Raw genomic sequence first — 21563 nt, 5'->3', positions numbered from 1 at the left:
GACAGTCTAAAGGAGTCTCTCAGAGTCCGCAGAACTCCTAAACCAAAACGATCTCTAACAAGGCAGGATTCCGGGTACTAATCCATAGCTCTAGAATTCCAGTCTTTGGGGGTGGGAGGAGGTCAAGGAACCTGCATTTTGGCAAACATCTCCATCTCCACTGCATGCTAAGTCTGCAAATCACAGACTCAACTACGGTGGTGAAGGTGGAGCTGATGGGCAGGAAGAACCAAGAGCTTCTTAGCGGGAAGAAGCAACAGGACTGATCTAGCATCTGTCAATTACTTTCTCTATCCCCAGCTCCGCCGCCGCCAACAGACGCACTCGGGTCAGGTTCGCCCCTTTACTCATCTCCCTTCAAGGTGAAGAATCTGCCAGGAGAGAAGGCGCGTTCGGCCCAGCTAGGCTATGCGTGCTTCCGAGGCGCGCGAGGGCTCCGCCGCCCCTTCCCTCTCCGGGGATGTCTGGAGTAGCCCCCACCCGGCCTCGGCAGAGGGGAACCGGCGAGTTTCCCGGGGGGCCGACCTAGAGCAAGCCGCACTCGCTAGATACAACCCCATTCCATCCCCGCTACCTACGCCCCTTCCCCAACTCACCGGTGGAAGGGCTCGCCACTTAGGGAGCTCGCCTCTCTCCCCCCCGGCCCCACGTGCGCGCGCCCGCGTGTTCTGCCCCGGAAGTGCTCGCGGCGCAAGGCCGGAAGTGCGCAGGCAGTGCTCGCGGCGGCGGCGACGGCGGCGGGAGGTTCGGTTGTCGCCCGTTGGCCGCGCGGCGCCGCGATCGGCGGCCGCCATTGCAGGTCAGGCCGCGGGCAGGGAGCGCGGGAGGCCGCGGGGAGCGAGGGCTGAGCCGGGGATGGGGGGGCGAGGGTGCGAGGGAGCGGGAAGCTAGGAAGCTGGGGCCGGGCGGGGCGCGCGGCTCGAGGGGAAGAATGGCGAGCTGAGGGGCGGGGAGCAGCGGGCGGGGGAGGGGAGGCCGGGAAGGGGGAGGGGAGCGGGGAGGGCCGCGCAGAGGTGGGGGCGACCCAGAGGCGCCCTCGGGGTAGGAGAGCCGGGAATTGCGGAGAAGGGAGCGGTGCGGAGTCGGAAGGCGGAGGGAAGGGAGCGAGCTGGGCGGAGCGGGAGAAGGGCGGAAAGAGTGGCCGAGCGCGGGCGGAGGACGGAGAAGGGGGCAGCGCGGGCCGGAATCTCGAGGTATGTGCGGGAAGGGGCTTTTCCCTGGGTGGGGAGGGAACCCAGCACGGGATGCTTGCGAGAGTGGGGGAGACCTGGAACCCAGGAAGTAGCGGGAACATCAGAAAGGGTCTAAGCGGGGGGTAGGACCGTGAGTTCTTTGGAGGGGACATTTTTAAATCTTGGGGGGAAGAGGCTATTGGGAGCGGTAGTTGGGAGGGTGACTGGAAGGAAGAGACTGGAGAGTGATCCAGCTGCTTTTGTGAGTGGAGTGAGAGGCCGGAGAAGAGTGGGGTGGAGTCGGGTCCTGGAGGAGCGAAGTACTTAAGAATTGGGGGACATAGGTAACGATTTGGAAGATGAGGGTGGTAGAGGAATAACGTTTAGAGCGATCTTTAGGAGGGTGAACGGTTTGGAAAGACCATTCTGGGGTTGGAGGGTGGAGTTTAAAATATAGTTTCCTTGGGAGGTAGGAGAAAGTCTTGGTAAGAGGTCCTAGAGAAAGTCGGGGGGGGGGGGGTCATGGGGTGGGGGTGGGGAAGAGAGGGGAAGCGGACGGAGAAGTCCCAGAAAGTGGGAGGGGCTAGACATAGGAAGTGCTTGTAGCTCAATTTCCAGGGAGAGGAGGAGGGGGTCAGGGGAGATGGTGAAGATGGGGCTCGTGGGAGGGAAATCCAGTATAGAGGGAGACCTCAAACAGAGCTAGACAGGAAGGGACTTTGGGCAAGGGAGGGGCTCAGGGCAGTAAAAGGAGGAAGGGTAGATGGGGCCGCAGAGTAGCAGAAGATGGAGAAAACTGGAGTAAGAACGACTGAAGCCATCTTTTCTACCTATTGTCTGCGAATACCAGTAATTGATTCCCTCCATCATGGGAATCTTAAAACGTGATGGGAAAGTCCCACATGTATGCATAGTGTCCACACACGTTTTTGAACACACTGGTCACTAATGAAAAGTTCGGAAGCATTCAGTTCCACCTACCCTCCATGGCCCCTTGTCGGAGGAGAGCAGGCTTTTCATTTAGAAACTGGATTTTATCACTTAATAAGTCTGTCAAGAGACAAGGTCTTCCCTTGAAACTTAGATTATCCCCATCAGTCACAAAACCACAGTAACACTGCTAATAAAAGTAATCTGTATCCAGTTGTATGTAAAAGTTCATGAATTGTTCCTTTGCTGGAAAGGCACACAGAGAAATAGCTACCATGCTTAGAGAAGAAAACCTTCCAGAACTTAATCCCTGAAGCAGCTTGGTAAACCCTGCCTGCCATGTTTGAATTGTTCTCCCATCAATAAAGTAAACGACTTTATTCTTACAACATGCTGCTTTTATAGGATGTTTTAGTCCACTATAAAGATTAAAATAATAATTAAACAGTAGTGTAAAGTCATTCTATTGGGCATATACTAAGAAAATGCCATGTTCCTCCAGGTAATCAATAGCTTGACCCTAAGTTTTACCATATGTTAGGCACATGCTAAGGACTTTACATTCATAACTTCATTTAATAAAACAACCTTTTTGAGATAGGTTCTTTTTATGTTAAGTTTATTGGTGGAGAAACTGTGACATAAGATTACATTACCTCCATCATACATAGGCTAGAAAGATGGTAGACTCAGAAGGCAGTTCTGACAATGAATTCTCACTAAATCCCTGAACACAGAAAAGTCCTTGGGACTGAATAAGGACTCAATAAATGCTAATTGTTGGCCCAGCAATTTGCAAATATAAATTTGTAAGGACCTAATGAAAATTTTAAAAAGACTTTAGCTCTAATAAAATTTAATTCTGTGTAGTTGGGTTAAACCATTGAGTCAGAGCCCATTGTTTCCATAAAAGCTGCATGTTCTGTTTAATACCGTACATACCACACTTTCTGCTATATCTTATTTTGGGAGCTGTTACCATTATTAACGATCCTTGCTCATTGCTATTCTCTGTTAAGCACTTAGTAATATTAACAATTCAGAAACCGATGGATAAAAAATTTTGTAGATTAGATGAGTCAGTGAGAAAGAATGCTCTGTTCTTCTGACTGACTTTGTCTAACATTAAGGAAACCGGTTTGGGCAATAATTTTGAATCCTGGAGCTGACCTTGAGTACATCTCTAGGGATTTTAGAAACTTAAGCCTCATCAATTGAATATGATGAAAAGCAGGCTTGCTTGATTTCAGCTGCCTACGCCACAGATGTCATAGTGGCAGTGTGTAAGATTTTCCTCATAGGTGGTTTATTTGCCATCCGGTGGTAGATGCTGTGAGAAAGGCAGTGTTTATAAAGCAAGTTCCTCTATAGACGTCAGGCATGGTGGGTGGCGGGGGTGCTATGTGAGAGGACCGCAGGAAAGGATGGGTTGTGGGGGAGTTACAGTCAGGTCATATTCCGCAGCAGCCACTCTCAGGTGTTAGACCAGTTACTTAACCTTTAGCTTCTCTGCGCTTGTTTCCTCACTGTAAAAAGGCAGTGACAGACAGTGCCTTGTTTGCAGGATGAAAAAAAATCCAGGGAAATGTTCAGAGAGGTTTAGCTATATAAGAAATGAAGCTTTCTGTATTAAAAATGTAATGCCTTGCCTGAACTTTTCTTCCTAATTAAGAAACTGGTGGCACTTTGATTTTTCAGGTTTTTAATAACTTTAATAGTAACTGACTTCAAAATGACAGTTAAGATATATCCCAGATTTGGTCTGATTTCAGACAAACCTTTTGAGTTTTAATTAGGGCTCCCATTGTGAGTATGCATTTGTTTTGAGAAGAAGGGATTCCTTTGCTACTCTGTAGTTTGTTCAGGCCTCTTGAAGTCATCGGGACTACTGTCTTAAGAAACAACAGTGTTTCAGCTTTACTTGTAACCTCCAAAATAACTCCAGGTCTTAAGATTGGGAATGATCTGAGGTAACCTCAGATATTTCTAAAAAAATTTTAGATACTATTTCCAGAAATCTTTAAGCCTCCCCCAAAAGACATTTTGTTTTTGTCTTTCCATAAAGGAAAAAGATAGGAGTTAAAATGTACACAATGCTTTTTAAAAAGTTTCTTTTACATAGCTAAAGTCATTTGACTAATGAGTACAGAACATATGTATTTATTTAGCCATGTAACAGCCTCAAAAACTTAGAAAAAAATTTCCCCTTTTATAAGAGAGGATAGGGAGTCAAAATAATTCATTGCAGGGAAAAGGTGTTTGGTTTTTTCCATACCTTCCATCTCCAAGTTCATACTGTAGTCGTGGCCTTGGAGACTCCACTCTGAAATACATTGAATTTAAACATCTTTTTGAAAAGTGAGATCATAAAATTCTTCTGGCTCTACAGGAACTTGGAATTACTATTCTTAACCAAAGACAGTTGATCCTGTCTAAATCTGGGATTAAACTCAAGGCTGTTGAGAGAGGTGCTGGGCAATCTTTTCCATTGACTTTTAGTTTCGTGATTTGATATGGTACATTGGTCAAACTGTGCCTTCAGATATTGCTCTTGATAACAGCTGCAGTTTCTACACAAGCAGTACCTTAGAACAGACATTTAAAAGTTGCTTTGGTTATTTGTAAAAGTTGGAATGAATTGAAACTGAAGACTTAGAAATTTCTTTGTTTTACAGAAATTTTTCATTATAATGTTACTTGTTACCAACAGGATTTGACTTGTATTTTACTTCTTCACCTCTTTGTTTTCCTACTAACTTGCTCTGCCTGCTCTCAAGGGGATGGGGACAGATTGGACTGCATGTTCTCATGTTTTTTTTAGTTATCTCCACACTGGGTGAAATGTACCTCCATTACGTGTGTTATTAGTGAAGTGCCCAGGTAAACATACCTAGTTTTAAGAACAGCTGTTTAGAGCATGGAGCAAGAAAAAGAATAATCTGATTCAGCCAATAGGATATTTTATGGTGCTGAAGGAGAATTTTAAAATTCAAAGGGATGAGTTCCCCTGCATTATTTATTAATACCAACTTGGTAAATACACCCCCATGTACGTAAATACAGCCATATCAGTCCACGGGTTCCTATGAGCTAGACTCCTGCGAGCTGGGTGTGAACTTCATTTGTCGTCACATCTCCAGCCTCATTAGGTCTAGGTCTAAAGTGTTTAGGTCACAGGATTTTTGTTTTTAGGAGAATTGCTAGCTGCCTGCCTGTATCAATAGGTGTACTCAGGCAGGGCCGCCTACGTAAGTGGATAGAGAGCTGTGTAGGCTTGTTGAAGCAATAGCAACAAGTATGGAGGTGCAGCTACTCTGACCCAGCTACCAGGCATCTGTTTTCCTTTATCGACTTCGACCACTTTTTTTCTGGTTTTTGTTTTTATTTATTTAGCTTTTTTGGCCACACTTCGCAGCTTGTGGGCTCTTAGTTCTCTGACCCAGGCCCATGGCAATGAAAGCCCTAAGTAGGCCACTATTTTGAATTCTTGTTCTGGCAGGAGACTGTCCAGGAAATAGGGAATGCACCAAAAATATTTCTATTAATATTAATACATCCCCTTTTTCTAAACAGTCCATACATTCCTACCTTAGAGTCAGAAGTCTTAAAGATTAATCTCCTTCCCTGCCGTGATTTTCCTAAAATGTGTATCTGTGTGAACACTTTATTGCTTCTCTGAAACTCCCTGTATTTTATTATCACTTGCACTTATCAGGGAAAATACACTGTATCATCAGTCACCAGAAGTTTATTTAAATCAAACAAATATTGTAAAGCAGTTATCAGTCAAAAAATAAATACAATTTTAAAAACTCACAAGAACTCTTTCTTGATCAACATGTATTTATTAACCCTTAGAAACATCACAACTTCAGTTTCAGTTATTGAGCCTTTTTGATTTATGGCTAAAATGTACCTACCATGCTCTTAAGTTTTATAGTTATAATGTAGAAATGCTGATTTACTTATCCTTTGAAAAATTAGCTATATGTTAGTCTTTTAAAGCAGTTCCACATCTTATAATATTTGGTCTTTGTAATAGTTAAATGAAGCCGACAGTCTAGGTTTTAGCCCCACAGTGACTTGTATGTGCTGAGTGTCCACACGTCAGGCTGGAACCTGAACTTAGGGCTTCTAATTTTAAATTGTTAGTCTTTCTCCTTCAGGAGACCTTGGGAGAATATTGAAAGTGCTTTGGTTGGTCTGCTGACGGTGGAGGTAGGGCCTTCTTACCTGTCAGACCTCTGTTCGCCTGAGCCAGTGTATTACCTGTGGTCAGGGGTACCACACTTGGCGGTGCTGCAGCAGGCCTGGCGTATTGAAGCATGCCTCTGGATGTAGCTCTTGCTAAGTGCATGTAAGCAGCGCCTGCCTGATGCTTTCGTGCCTTTTTGTCCTCGCTTGGTTTTCTCCCTGTTTGAGAGGTATTGATTACAAGTGTGAAGTCGGATGGCCTACGATTTTACACTGGCTCTGCTACCTGCTAGCTGTGTTTGTGCCACATATAAGCAAGAGTATATCCCTCAGTAACTTTTATCTGCAAAATACGGGGAGGTCCCTGTCTCACAGTAGTTGAATGAGATACCACCCATAATATATATGCACAGGATCTGATTCATAGTAAAAATTAAATAAATACTGCTGCTGCTAAGTCGCTTTAGTCGTGTCCAACTCTGTGTGACCCCATGGATGGCAGCCCACCAGGCTCCCCTGTCCCTGGGATTCTCCAGGCCAGAACACTGGAGTGGGTTGCCATTTCCTTCTCCAATGCATGAAAGTGAAAAGTGAAAGTGAAGTCGCTCAGTCGTGTCTGACTCTTAGCGACCCCATGGACTGCAGCCTACCAGGCTCCTCCATCCATGGGATTTTCCAGGCAAGAGGACTGGATTGGGGGTGCCACTGCCTTCTCTGGAATAAATAATAGCTGCTGTTTATACTTGAAGTCCAGTAATTGACCGGCCGCATGGTTCCAAAGTGTGTTTGGTGCTCAAGAGAAAGAGCTTCTGCTGTCTTACAGGGCTGCTGGCAGTATATTGATACTTTTCCCTGGAGATCCAAAACAAAGATTGACATGTCAGTAAGGAAAGCTGTTTAAGCAGGTGTTTGCTAATGGTGAGCACAATAATCATACCTATTAACTTGTTCTACAGTTGGTAAACACTGATCTGTAACCTTGCACTAGGCTTCATCTATTCATTGGAAAGATTTGTACAGAAGTCATAGTTTAGATCCCCCATCCCTTTAGTCCCCCCGTTAATCTACCTTTCTTAGGAAGACAAGTATAAGAAGCCAGTTACAGGCAAAAATGTCCCATTTTAACTCATTCTGCAAACTTGCCACCAGGTGGGGCCATTGTATAAAATGAAGGATTAAGCATCAGGGTTGTTTTAGTGTCTAAATGAAAGATGGGCAATGTGTTTGATGAGAATCACGTTAGAAATAAGCTTTACCATTCACTAAAGTCTGAAGGACCTTTTCCGTTCTCTCAGCTTTTCAAGATCCTTTGAATCTTGAAATATAACCAAAGTGGCAAACATCTACTTACACCATCACCAAAGAAAAAAGTTAAATCTAAAATAATTCCTTAGTTTTTTAGACATACACAGAATGGAAAATATAACGCCCCTGAGAAAGGCAAGTTAGCATACTGACGAGAGGGTGGGCTCTGCAGTATATGTCTTGGGTTCAAATCTTGGCTAGTTGACTAGTAGCTATGTGACCTTGAACACACCGTGGTACCTATTAACTTTCCACACTGTAGTTGACCCTTGGTGATCTGAAGGAATTCTCTATGTATAATACCAGTTTAAAAAATGTACATGCTATGGAGTTGTTACGGGAATGAAATTAAATGTGTCTAAAGCATTTAGAAAGTGCCTGGCACACAGTATTCGTTATGATTATCCTAAAAAATATATTTTTTCTCTACAGCTTCTTCTCCGTTGCTTTTTGAAGACGTAAAGCTCATGGTGCAGATTGTTATTTCCAGGTGAGTAAATTTTGAGGGTTTTAATTTAGCTTGAATGATCAAGTCTATATAGGTTTGAAATTTCCCTGAAAGAATTGGGGTCCTCAGATGCATCCAGCACAAATCCCAGCCTTTCAGTTTTGAGTTCAGTGCGTGGCACTGCCCAATTTCCCAAGAATTTTTGCTCAACAAGGAGTTCCCTTGGGCCTTGAATGGTGGTGTAGGACACTATGATTCATCCTTCACCCCTCCAAAATAGTGTAACCGCCAGCCCTTTGCTTGCAGTGCTGGGGCTGGAGGCCTGGCAGAATGGGTGCTGATGGAACTACAGGGGGAGATCGAGGCTCGCCACAGCACTGGATTAGCTGGAAACCTCCTGGGAGACCTACATTACACCACTGAGGTGAGGGGACTTTTCTTTCCCTGCCTAATGCCTCAGGAAAGCAAGCTACACCAAGGTGGTGCTCCCAGGACCCACAGTGAGGACTGCCCTCAGGTTTGTTATTCAGGGTCTAGCCAAGCCCCACTTGTTCTCCCCCCCACCCCCGACCTCTGCAGTAGCAGGGTAATTTAGCTTTGGGGAATCTGGAAAGGTCACAGTTCTGAAAGTAGCAATTCTCTTACCTGGGGCCGGAAAGAGGAAAAAGGATATGAGGGTGGGTTGTCCGTTGTGGCTTCCCAGCAGTGGTAGAGGGAGTGGAGGTGCCAGCATCGTCTCCTGAGAGCATCTCTGGAAGGCACTTGGATATCATGACTTTGCCCTGAACCTTAGGCATCTCATTCTTGTTCTGCCAAAGGGAATCCCTGTGCTGATCGTGGGGCATCATATCCTGTATGGGAAAATCATCCACCTGGAGAAACCTTTTGCCGTCCTTGTGAAACACACTCCCGGGGAGCAGGATTGTGATGAACTCGGCTGCGAGAGTGGCACCTGGTACCTGGTGACAGCACTCATCAAAAACAAGATCCTTTTCAAAACTCGCCCCAAGCCCATCATCACCAACGTCCCCAAGAAAGTATGAAAGAACCTCGGATTTTCCCTCGAGAGCGGCCAACTCCTTGGACTCGTGCCCCCCTGCCACCTCGAGGACGGCTGGACGGTTCCCTGGGACCCCAGGGGGGTCCTGTTCTAAACACAGGCCACCCACTGGGTTTGAACTCAGATCCCTTCCTTATGGCAAGCAGTTCTCTTGGTGGAAATTTGGCCCCATTTCCAAGGAACCCCTCTCCTTTTCCCACTTCATCAGGCTCACTGGCTTCAAGTCCAGCACCTTTCCCTGCTGGTGCTCGTGACCCGGGCCTGGCTTCTTTTCCAAGAGGGATGAACCCCACTAGCACAGGTGCAGTTTCTTTCCCAAGGCCGGCTGGTCTCTTGGGCCCAAACCCAGGGTCAGCTCTGAATCCTAGGGCAGGGGCTCTTCCAGGCCCAGGGCCTCTGTCTAACCCAAGGCTAGGGGGTCTCCCAGGGCCAGGTCCGGTGTCCAACCCAAGGCCAAGTGGTCTTCTGGGAACAGGTCCTGACCCCAGAAGTGGTGGCCCCATGGGCCCTGGATCTGGACCCAGCCTGAGAGCAGGTGTCCTGTTGACTCCTGGAAATGGTCCCCCCAATCCTAGACCTGTTGGCCTGGGCCCTGGACCGAGTCCCAGTCTGAGGTCAGGCTTTGTAGGTACAAACCCTGCCCCGAGGTCAAGTATGTTTCCAGGTCCTGGCCTTGGGCCCAACCCAAGATCAAGTGGCCTGGGCCCAGGCCTTGGGCCTAATCCAAGGGCAGGTGGCCTGGGCCCAGGCCCTAATCTGGATGCCAGAGCAGGTGGCCTCTTGGGCACAGGATCTGGTCTTAACTTAAGAATGGCTGGGCCTCAAGGCCTAGATCTTGCTCCCATTCTGAGAGCAGCAGGTCTTTTAGGAGCAAATTCAGCTTCTTTCTCACAGGCTTCTGGAAACATGGGCACAAGCCCATCTTCCATGGCCAGATTTCCTGGCCCCATAGGCCCAAATTCAGGGCCTGGCTCTCGGGGAATTGGCCTTCCAGGGCCAAATCCATCTCCCCTGTCAAGGGCTCCTGGCCCTGTTGGCCCTAATTCAGCTCATTTTGCAAGGCCTGCTGGTCCTATGGGAGTAAATGCTAATCCCTTTCCAAGGGGGACAGGTGCAGGGGGGTTGAACCCAGCTGCCTTCTCTCAGTCTTCTAACACCTTGGCTTCAAACCCAGTTAACTTCCAGAGGTCTGCTGGCCTCCAGGGTTCAAGTCCAGCAGTTTTCCCAAGAGCCTCTGGGCCACTAGGCCCCAACCCAGCTAACTTCCCAAGGGCCACTGGCTTACAGGGTCCAAGTCCAGCTACCTTCCCCAGGTCTATTGGCCCGTTAGGCCCTGGTCAGGTTACCTTCCCCAGGCCAGCTCCAGGGCCCCTAGGCTCTTCACCAGCAGGCCCTGTGGGTATCAACCCAGCTCCTTTTGCAAGGCCAACTGGGGCCCTGGGTGTAAACCCAGCTTCCTTTCCAAGAATGAATGGCCCTGTGAGCAAGACTTTGGTTCCATTTCCTAGAGTAGGGAGCCTCCCTGGCACAAACCCAGCTGCTTTCCCCAGACCAGGGGGGCCGATGGCTGCAATGTACCCAAATGGAATGTTACCCCCTTAAACACCATTTTCTCTCCAGGACCACCTTGGTTTCCAGGCACTGTGGTTCTGGACAGGTGAAGTAGTAGATACGGAACTACAATCTGAAGTACATACCTGGGGCTCAGGTTCAAATGAGCCTTTTTCCCCACTCGGCGTCTTTCTTGACTGAAGGAACTTTGTAACTGTGGGATGTGGACTTTGGCAGGTGGGAATGATCCCACCTTGAGAGAAGGAATCTCCAGCCTTCAGGAGCCTGCTGTGCTTTTGTCCCACAGCTTTCTGCCCCTTGTTTCTTAACTAGTTCTTGAATTGTTCTTGTGGACCTTTCCTCAGGGATACATTGGCCTGCAGGTCCCAATTCATACATAGTCCCCTGCTCACCACTGGAGAATGAGCTCACTGCTCTCTAGAAATGTTGTGTTGGTGAAAGGACCATGCTTCTGCAACACTGACCTGGTCATCCTCCACTGCCATACCTTCTTCCCCCGCGGACTTGAACACAGAACAGGGAAGTGCAGCCACTTCAGAGAGCCACCAAATACAGCATCCGCTTGACTGACTGGGTCTGCAGCTTCCTTCTCCTGGGACTTAGAGGAAGCCAGAACCAAGGCTCCACTGCTCATCCAACTCCCTCTCCACTGGTACTCCCAATCAGAGAACCTCAAGATTAAACTGATGTGGATGGGATTATGGGAATTGGGGTGGGGGTGGGGGATAAAGGGGAGAAATCACTGTGCTTTGTCCAGCCTGATGTGAAAGGATGGTTGGTGTTTTTCCCGCATTGTATCTTTTCTTACTGTTTCTTTAATAAATGAGACGAGAGGGCTGTTGATTTCACTCCCTTTTTATTACCTGTTCCACAGGGAAGGAAGTTTACCCACTGCTTTTCATTGTTTCAGCTTGGCCACAATCCTCCATGACCTCTCAGATAATATACTTTCATTTAAGGAGGAAGCAAGCTTTGGTTTTTAGCCTTAACTGGGTAGCTAGGGCTAACTCATTGGCTTAGTAATTTCTCCAAAGACCCTATGCATCCTCTACAGTAAAAACTAAGCCACCACAGGTGTGTAGTTACTAAGCAGGCCTACTGGAATTCCCCAGGTCCAGAGGCAGCTTTGATAACTTACCTGCTTCTGAGTTCATTGGAATTACCTTGACAAAACTAGTTCTGCCTCAAATACCCATCTTGGAACTGAATTAAAGAGCTTTCATTAGTTCAAAGAGGGAAGGAGGAGTTCAGAGATACCAGCCTTAAGTGAGATACTTTATTTTGACAAATAAGTGCAGTATAAAAAATTTCACCAGAAAGTAAAAAAAAAAAAAGTAAAAATAAATATGTTTACAAATTGTAGAAATAATACAAAAGAGGGTTAAAATTCTCATTGAGGAAAAACCAAAATGTGTCCAATTGTATAAAGGCTCTTCCCTTGCAAGAAACGGGAATAAAGCTGAAGACCCAGTTTGGTTTCGCTGCTGAAAAATGTACAAAATAACTTAGAAAAACCAGTCGAGGTCAAACGTTGTGAGCCCACTTACTTGTACCTGCCTGCTCGACCTGGGAAAAGTTGATAATCTCAAAGTGCAAGGCAGAGCTGAGAGGAGGACTGCCTAGAGTTCTCCATCCGGGAGTCCATCCCACGTTAACCTTCAAGTAAAAGCTGAAGAAAAACAAGCCCTTAGTGAAGTCTGAGCTCTGCAGTTGGCTGACCGGATTTCCTCCACTGTAGTGCTCAAAATAGTTTACTTCTTGGCCAGCAAAAACACGGAAGAGCCCGGAACAACTGCCTTTAGCAAATGCCTGCTGCCTCTTCCTAGCCTTCTGGATTAGGCCTGATGTCAACCAACAGTCTTCTAGAAACTGGAGGCCTATGCGACGCAGCAGTGTTGGCGCACCTGGAAAACCCACGAGTTGGCGGGCAACGAAGGGAAGCACCAGGGTTTGCCAGTCTGGCTCAGAGTGCACCTAGTTCTTTTGTGGGCAGCACCTGGGCACACTAGAGGCTTGCCCCTCAACTACTCTCCACCTTGGTGCTGGTTCTGACAGGTCAGCAGGCCCTCTGGAGTGGACGTTTGGAGAGAGAGCACACTGGAGCAAGCAACCCTTAAGTCCAAGGCTTAGTCAGTATCCCAGGTTTTAAACCCAAGAGCTCAGAGCAGGCTTGTGCATTGCAAATCTGTAGAAAACGGCCTTCCCTCACACCCTCTCCAAAAAAGCAGAGGAAAATCAAACATCCTCAAGAGGCATGAGAGAAGACAAGAACCTTCGAATTTAGATACCAGTTCCATCCCCTTGCTTGGTTTCTGGACAGGAGCAAGCAAGTACAGTAGTGACTATCCACAACTTGGCTGTAAGAATTCCCTGGAGAAGCCACTGAGGAGAATGGACAGTCTCAACGATGACCAGCTTGGACTGAGGGCTCACATAGGGAATGCTGAAAAGCTTTCCAGTAGAGGTGATTGTCAAGAACTGTAGCCTGAATGTCATGTGTGCTGTCCAGCTGCCAAGGAACCTGTCCAGGCAGTTCCAGGCTGCAGCCAGTTTGGTCAGAGACTCCTAATAGCTTTCCCCCCATATGCTGATGGCAGGCTGGCCTACTGCAGAGGGGCCGATGAGAGCCCTAGGCTCTGTCTCACTCACCACTTGAAAAACAACTCGGTGAGGAGGAGGGTGGGAGAGGCGACTTACCACTGTGAAGGGAAGCCAAGTGAGGAGGCTGGCTTAGACTCAGAGCTGAATTTGAGAGAGGAATTCAGGAGTATATGGCTTGTAATACCCAAGTCTTCACTTCCTTTCTCATCACGTTACAGTTTAATCTTCTTGGTAGATGACCAAAACATCTTACCTTCTCAGAAGAGATCACAGACAAGCTAAGCTAGATAGATGTTTGGGCAATTTCCAGGTAGAATACAGTCAGCTCCCAGCCTCCATGTAACCCATGGCTTTTAGCACCACCACCACCAATGTTTGTTCCTCCTGGCCAGCTTTCCTTTTTAACACACACACACGCACGCACACACTTAAAAACAGTACAGTGCTAACTCCCTGCTAGTCTGGCTCATCCTTGGGATGCTGAGATGCGGAATGAGGTACTTCACATAAGAAAGCACCATTCCCGGACCCTGTTTTCTGATGCCCAAAGATCAGGCTTCTGGGCCTTGTATTTCAGGCACAATCTTATTGCATTGATAATTAGATTGAGGTGGGGACATGTTACTAGCTGGCCCAGATCACTCAGAAGTACTCCCACCACCTCTGATTGTGTTCAGGTGGACTAAGAGAACCCCTTCCCATGGGCCCTTGTTGCTCACTCATCCGTGAGAAGTTGCCACTGAATGGAACTTACTATTTGCTTTAGCACACTTCTGAGTTCCCTCTGGATCTCAGGGGAGGAAATGGAATCTTGCCCACAGGCCACCTGTATGTGTGGAGGCAACAGACAAGCGGCCTGAAAATAGTGTGCCTCCTCTGCCTCTCCTCCGCTGCACTGGACTTGCCTCCTCGAAACAGAGCTGTCCCAGGCCATACAACAGTCACCATTCTTTGCACTTTGGACCATTAAGAAACTAAAACAGCACTCCCTCTCCCTCCCACCCTGTCTTTTCCATTCCCCTTCCCTCCCTTACCCATTGCACTCTTCCCGCTCTGCTTGGGGGCTGCATCACACCTCAGCAAAAGCTAAGCTATACTGTTCTGGCTTCTTCCCACATCGCCGGGCGATGATGGCCAGGTACAGCATGAGGAGGGCCACCCAGTAGCAGCCGTACAGGATGGCCCCAGAGACCAGGAAGGCCAGCTCTGTCTCACTGAACAGATCCTGGCAGTAAGCTGTGTAGGCCAGCCCCCCAAGGAGGACTGCCACCCAGATGGACACAGGGATGAGGCCAATGAAGTTCACCACAATGGTTTTTCGGCCAGAGGTGCCCCAGCCAGACTTGTTGATGGTAGCAATGGCAAAGATCTTGGCCGGCAGGAGGCTGGACATATAGAGAAGGGAGTAGAGTGACATGAAGATCATCTCTGCGTTGCCCCGCAGGAAGCAGGCGTAGGTGGCCTTGATAATGCCCACTAGCTGCACTGTCAGCAGAAAGAGGAGAATGTTCCAGATGCGGCCCCGGTAGAAGAGCTGTATGACCGTGGCAATGAGGAAGAAGGGGAAGAAACCTGTGACCACTGACTCGTAGGTCATCCAGAGGTGGTGCTTGTGGAACCACAGAGAGTTGTAGAGCCACTCCCGAAAGTAAGACTTGCTCCAGCGAGTCTGCTGGTTGAGCCACCGGAGGTACTTGGTGGGGGTCTCCGTGAGGCATTTAGAACGAGCTGTATACTTAGTCCTGTAGCCGAGACTCAGGACTCGGTTGGTGAGGTGCCGGTCATCCCCAAAGCTGCACTTGCTGCCCAGAAACTTCTGGTGGTACCAGTCCTCCAGGAATTGCTGAAGGAGGCTGTTACGGTACATGCCCAAGGGCCCGCTGATGCACTGCACACAGCCAAAGTAGGACTGGCAAGCCCGCTCCACGTTGAAGGCCATCCAGTACCGCACACTGCTCAGGAAGGAGATCCATGAATCGTACTTGTTGAGGATCTGCAAGGGAACCAGAGATTCTGGGCCTCCTTGCCTGAGGATGAGAGCCCCAGGAGACAGACACCAGAGAACAGCAGGCCTCCCTACACTCTGAGATCCGTAGCCCTTTGCTCTGGTTCCTGGCCACAAGTCCCAGCTCTCTCAGAGATGGGAAACCAGAGGCTGAGAGGAGGCAACCACACCCAGTCAACTCTTCTCAGCACCAGCCTCGCCTCTCCTCTATGTCATATGCACCGACTGTCCCAATGAAGTTGCTCTAGCAGCCAAAGCCACCTTCAGTCTCAGGAGGCAGCCTGTGGTGGTGGCTGAGAGAAGGGCTTGAGAAAGAAGCAAAGTAACACCCCAGCCCCCGATCCTGACCCTTTCTGCAGTTGGAAAGCTTCTTGGGAAGACATAGTATGTTGCCAGCAATTCCCTTGGAAGAAGATCTGGCCCTTTATTCATACCATACCGCACAGAGCTCTTCAGTGCAACGTCCCCAGCAGCAAGCGTTTTTCAGGGGGTCTAACTTTGGAGGTGCTCGCTGCACCACTGGCCAAAAAGGAAGCACCCTCTAGGATGGATGACTTCAGAACACTGTGCCCCTCCCAGCAGTACAGGCTCTCTACATACCAGTCAAGTAATTTTCTGGCCCCCTGCCCCTGGTGGAAATAGGCAGGAAAGTGGGTGGGTAGCAGATGAGCCTTTCGGTACCAATGAAACTGTCAAAGAGGAAACCCCCCTCCAAAACAAAATGCCCACTTCCCTAGTATATCCAATTAGATGAAGAAGCAGAAAGAATCCAGACCCTCCAGCCCCAGGAATCCTTGGCTACTTCTTACTTGGACATCTCCCCCGACTCCTCCTACTTGAGGGTCCTCCTCCAGGACTCGAAGCATCTCAATGGTGCAGGCTGGATCCAGCACAGTGTCAGAGTCACACACCTGCAGAAGGAAGGCGCTGTCAGTCCATTCTGACACAGATACATCCACCCACCCCACCCTGGTGGCTCACTGCCCGAGGGACATAACCCCTTCACCAGACACACTTCAAACCACTAACAAAGAGATCTATGCCAAATAGAAGGGGTGAGATGAATTACCGAGGGAAGTAAGAAACAGGAGAGTTCAGGTACCGACTTGATAGCTGCTTGGCTGAGAGAGGAACCCAGGGGACTTTCAGTGGTGGGCCCAGAAAGGGAGAAGTGTCTAGTACTGGACAGATCTTTAGCCCTGATTGAGCCAGGCTCCTCAGAAGTGGTCTTAATATATTTCTCTGGGGTCCTTGGGAAGAAAGGAAAATGTCACTGAAATCAGACTGACAGGCACTGTGGCTCGAGCAAGGCCAGCAGGCATTGCTCAGAAGGCTGAGAAATGGCTCCTGCCAGAGGCTACCACCAAAGCTTGCTCACGGGATCATCACGAACGGCACTGCCCTGTTTCAGTCTCTTAGACAGCCAGCCCAAGTGGACGGTGTATCTAGCCCAGTCAGAGCCCCACCATTGTGGCTGCCCGGCCATTTGTGCCCTGTTGGCCAGGTCTCCCAGACTTGGGTCCAGCAGAGCCAAGGGCTGTTCTCACCTAGATTCTAGCTCTGGATGGGCCTAGAAGCTGGTAGCAGCTCCTCCACTCAGAACCTGGATCAAATCCTACCCACCCACCCTCCCCTCCAATGGGAGACTCCTGGTTTGATTCTGTTAGGTGACCCATTATTGTTAATAGCTGAACCTGTACTACAAACACTTTCCCTATTGCCTGACTCCTTGTTTACATTTTAGAAAATGATTGAGATGGTGTGAAAATCCCAAATAGCCAATGGGTAAGGGAACCGTCTTCCTGACCCCTGACAGAGCAAGAAACAGTATCCACAGATGAGCCCAGAGTCTACAAAAGCCTAGAATTCTTCTACTGAAGTTGCTGAGAGAGCCCACTTGCCTGCAGGAAGGGGGCTGCACTCCAACCCTCTGCTTTCTCTCTCCATACTGGAAGATTCAATGACTGCAGACAAGCAGCAGAGGGAGGGCTGAGGGGAACCAGGTGGAGTCATCACAGCCACTCTGACCTGCCTCCCCACTGACAGCCTTACAGTACTGGCCCAAACTGGGAAGGTCACAGGAGCCTCAGGCCACACTCCCAGAACCTCCTCAGCTTACAGGCCAAGCTTCCCAGCGCTGCTGGTCACACAACTACTCCAGCCCTGACTCTCTCATTCCTCACACTGCGGCACTTCCTTCACCCCAGGGAGGTCTTTCCAACTGAGCAAGGTTAGGAAAGGCTAGCGCTCTCGGCTGCCTGGGCTTGCCCACTGGCTGAAGCAGGGTTATTTCCTGAAGGGGGAAAGACAACTTAAGCGGGCTCGTGAAGGCAGACTGAAATCCAGAGTGTTCACTGACAGGCAGGCCCAGGGCTGCCCCAGACAGTGAACCCATGTGCCGACCCACCAGAACACACTGGAAGGAATAGGTGTGGGAGGGCAGGGTTGAGGGGATCCTGTGCTTCGAGGGAATAGACAGCAGTCACTATGGCTTGAGCCTGTGCCAGGGCTCAAGGGCTTTTTCTAAGTCGTCTGAGTCCACAGGCAAGTCTCAAAGGCCCCTTGACCCTAGACAGACTGCAGAATCAAGACCTGTCTCACAGCCCTCCCTCTCTGGCGCTGAGGAGGCCCTTGGGCCTAGGAAGGCAGGAAGAGGCAGGTGTACCAACTCGTATGTGAGGGTGCAACTTTCCAAACAGCCAAGACAAAAAAATATGCAGCAAGCTAATTTTAGGTGGGTACCGTATAGAAAATTTAAATATTGGAGTACACAACATGCTGTCAGCAAGACTGTGCTGGTACGTAGGTGGGCGACCACAGCAGCTGCTACTCATTCAAGAGATGGGCATATGTGGAGAAGGGCAGGAACAGAGAAGGGGGAACAGATGCTGGACCACAAATCTGGGTCCTGGGTGTCAGTTTCTACTTGGTACTGAGATGCATAATCTTTGATCAGTTTTCTCTAGGTTTTGTTATATGAAAACTGGAGCTGTGTTACCTTGTCAACATAATAAAATTTCCAAGGAGGTGTCAATGCCTGCTTCAGCTGGAAGCAAGGCAGGGTCTGTTGGGGTCCTGGCCCTGCCAAGATGGCTGCAGCACTGAGCTGGGGGGTGATTCGCACCTGTGTCCCTCCGCCTCACAGACAAGAACTTGACACCAGAAAGAGTGAGACTTTTCATCAACCCATAACTAAAACTGTCTGAGTGCTTTGGAGCATGATTCTTTTTGGCTCTTCCCCACACTTTATGACGAGGCTCATCCCCATGCTGCCAATGGTGAGGCAGTATTGCACAAGGACAAACGACCTGGGCTCAACTCCTGGCTCTGCTCACTACTGCTGTGTGACATTAGGCAAGTTAGGCAACTGCACTTCAGGCTCAGTTTCTGTAAGCAGAAATAAGCATGGTACCTATCCCCTAGGAATATTATGAAGATTAAAAGAACTAAAACACATGAAGTACCTATAACCGTGTCTGGTATAAAGTAAATTCTATACACTTGTTTGCCACTCTGGGGATACCAATCCACAGACCTGCCCAGAGTCCAGAGACCTGCCCAGATGCACATAGCTAAGTACCCACAGATCCAAGATTCCCGCCTAGGTCTTCTTGACCCCAGGACAGCTGTTGAAAATTACTGTATTTACTGCCTTCTGAAGTGTAGGGGAGGAAAGTACACGACCCAAGGCACCTAGACTGGACCTAAAATTCCCCAGGAGATATACCTGGCTGGCTGGACACATCCACACATCCACACACACCTAGGGAGGCACCCTCACCTGGATGTAATCCACTGAATCACCAAGGGCCTTGAAGGCCGTGTACATGACCTCTCGCTTGCCTCCCCACTTCTGCATGATGCACGAGAAGGTGCTGGCCCGCACCACGTCCCGAACGCGGTCCATGCCCTCCTGCAGGCTGGCCTCCGTCTCACCCTCACCCGCCTCATGGAAGTTGCTGCGCCACACGAAGAAGCCAGCTTGCTCGGTGCCACCGAGCACCTCGTGGAAGATGTCCAGCATGTAGGCATCCTCCTGGCGATTGCCGTCCACCACCAGGACCACTTTGAGGTCGGGGAAGGCGATGCGCTGGGCTGAGCGCAGGCACTTGCGCAGGTAGTCGGGGTCCTCCTGGTACGCAGCGATGCAGAGCGCCACCGAGCGCTGCAGTGGGGAGGGCAGCTTCAGGGTCCGGCCTGCCCGTCGCATGCGCCGGTGCTCCAGGAAGGCAAACAGGCTCTGGATGAGCAGGTGCAGGCCCAGGATGGCACCGTACAGCCCAAAGGACAGATAGTGTTTTTCTGTGTGGATGAACTGGTAGCCTGTCACGTAAGCTGCCAGGATCCCACCCAGCACTGCCAAGGCAAACAGACTGGTGCCCACCACGCGCAGGGCTGTTGTCAGCTGCACCGGCATCTGGTGGGAGAAGGTGGGAGAAGTGGGTCAGCGGGAGGCAGCTTCTCTGGTCAATGGCCATGGGGGCATGGTCTCTGGACCTGGCCTTGAACTGGGGAAATGATCCACTAATAACAACCATCACCATTTATTGAGCATGACTAGGACTGGAGACTCGAAAGCCAGACCAGTAGTAGTAGTAGTTTAGTAGCAGAGGACAGGCCCCTCTGTCCAGGGGATTCTCCAGGCAAGAATCCTCAGCTCTGCCACTTACTGTGTGCCTGTTCTACGCCTTAGTTTATTCATCTGTAAAATGCGTGTTGCAGCACTAACCTCCTAACATCTTTGAGGATTAAATGGGTTATATACATAAAGCACTCAAAGCAGCATTTATTATCATTAGCTAAACCCAAGCCAGAGAGATCTGAGAGAGACCTAGCTGGTGGCAGAACTGGGATCTACCTGACCCAAAGCTCTCACAGATAAGCTTCAGTAGGGGTGAGCCTGAGGCCAGAGGAAGCTCTGAGCATCTGAGAAGCCAAGAAGAGGGAGGAAGTGGAGGGGCCAGGGTAGGTAGGCAGCCTTCATGCCCTATACCCACCAGGGGATCACACCACGAAGAAAGTGGGGAAGGGAAAGATGAGAAAGAGCAGGAAACATTGAGACATGCCTGAGGGAAGAAAGGAGGAAACAGCTTCCCTTTCTCAAAACAACTAAATCTGTAAGAGAAAGTTTACCAATGTTCTCTGCTTTCTCACCTTTTTCTCTTTGACTTGAGAGGCAGCAAAGAAAGAGAAAGTAACCAGGAAAAGCAGACAAGGGAAAGAAAAGGAAATGAGAGCTGGGGTGTGGACAGCCCTCCTGGAAGCCCAGCACTGGGGCACCAGGGGGAACTGCAGCTGCCACTGCAGCAGCCCAGCAGCCCAGCAGCCCGGGACAGGCGCCTGCCAGGAAGCCGCAAGGAATCTCTGTCCACGTACCCCTGCCCCACTACTCCAGGAAATGCTGGCAGGTTTTGTTAGGACTTCCAGCATCTGCCCATCTGAAAAGAGCTGTGTTTTAGTGAGCCGAGTCTAGCACTTGGTACTTGAAGCCTTGTGCTGGAGACACAGCCCTACTATCACCCTGGCTGCCTGATCTTGCCCAAATTCTCTGGGACTTAGCAACTCCCCGGGGAGGGATTCCAATGGTTTCTTGTTCCATAGGTCCCAGGTAAACCATTATACTGATTAGTAGCCCTGAAGGACTGAGTGGGGGAGGGGAGGGGTTGGGGGAAGGCTGATTAGGACAGCTCCCTGACCGCTACTCTGAGGCCCTCTCCCCATCTCCTCTCCTTGCCACCTGCCTGATCTGGAGAATTCTGTTACCACCACCGCCCACCCTTTACAGACAAAGGGGTCTCACTTCCAAGCTTGCTCCAAGTCTAGGTCTCACTCAAACTGACTCCTGACTGCCACCTCAACACAAACATACTTTCTTGCTAGGGAGCTGGTTCCCCTGCCACCTCTCACACAGGAGGGGCGAGGAACACGTAGTCGGTGCCTAAATCAACCGGAGACTCAGGCCTCAGCAGCATTCCAGCAGCTTCGGTCCGGAAAGTGCTGTTGGCAGCCTCAACTCTCCGGGAAGCTCGGCCTCCGGGCGCTCTGCCCCGCTGTCCCGGGGAGCCTGCCTTGTGCTTCCTCTGCAGGATTCCCAGCCGTCCTTGTCGCCCCCGCCCCACACCCCCCGGGGGAGCCTCGCACGCGCTAGCAGTGCACGGGTCCCTAGGCCCTGCATCCACCACCCAGGAGCGCCCCCACCCCCCTCTAGAGCTTATATGCCATGGGGGCGCTGCGGGCACTGCTGCCTGCCTGCGCGCTGGTAAAGAGCAGGGGGCG

The 21563-nt window shown here is 49.7% G+C and overlaps 3 protein-coding genes across 6 annotated transcripts in view; 1 reads left to right on the top strand and 2 right to left on the bottom strand.

Annotated features, from left to right (window-relative positions):
• The window catches only part of UTP4 (UTP4 small subunit processome component), a 29911-nt gene extending 29239 nt beyond the window's left edge, over nt 1-672 (bottom strand). The window contains exon 1 of the mRNA XM_052656052.1: nt 597-672. The gene's annotated coding sequence lies outside the window, so the exon portion shown is untranslated. The remainder of the gene's footprint in view (nt 1-596) is intronic.
• Nucleotides 673-710: 38 nt separating this feature from the next.
• Nucleotides 711-11369, top strand: LOC128063338 (chromosome transmission fidelity protein 8 homolog). Of its 4 annotated transcripts, none has more exons than XM_052656061.1 (4): nt 711-799; nt 8034-8091; nt 8356-8473; nt 8868-9226. In XM_052656061.1, exons 2-4 carry the CDS (start codon nt 8069-8071, stop codon nt 9090-9092), a joined length of 366 nt encoding a protein of 121 aa, XP_052512021.1. In that variant the 5' UTR covers nt 711-799; nt 8034-8068; the 3' UTR covers nt 9093-9226. The 4 variants fall into 4 exon arrangements, with proteins under 4 accessions (XP_052512021.1, XP_052512019.1, XP_052512022.1 ...); XM_052656062.1 differs by lacking the exon at nt 711-799 and adding an exon at nt 1148-1193; XM_052656059.1 differs by lacking the exon at nt 8356-8473 and having other exon boundaries at nt 727-799; nt 8868-11369.
• A 2982-nt stretch (nt 11370-14351) lies between these two features.
• Nucleotides 14352-19704, bottom strand: HAS3 (hyaluronan synthase 3). The gene is made up of 3 exons (XM_052656064.1): nt 19069-19704; nt 16097-16198; nt 14352-15275 (listed from the first exon to the last, which is right to left on the bottom strand). Exons 1-3 carry the CDS (start codon nt 19702-19704, stop codon nt 14352-14354), a joined length of 1662 nt encoding a protein of 553 aa, XP_052512024.1.
• Between the last annotated feature and the right edge of the window lie 1859 nt (nt 19705-21563).

The sequence above is a fragment of the Budorcas taxicolor genome, chromosome 18, assembly GCF_023091745.1.
Source record: "Budorcas taxicolor isolate Tak-1 chromosome 18, Takin1.1, whole genome shotgun sequence".
Classification (NCBI taxonomy): domain Eukaryota; kingdom Metazoa; phylum Chordata; class Mammalia; order Artiodactyla; family Bovidae; genus Budorcas; species Budorcas taxicolor.
This window is presented reverse-complemented; position numbering and strand designations above follow the sequence as displayed.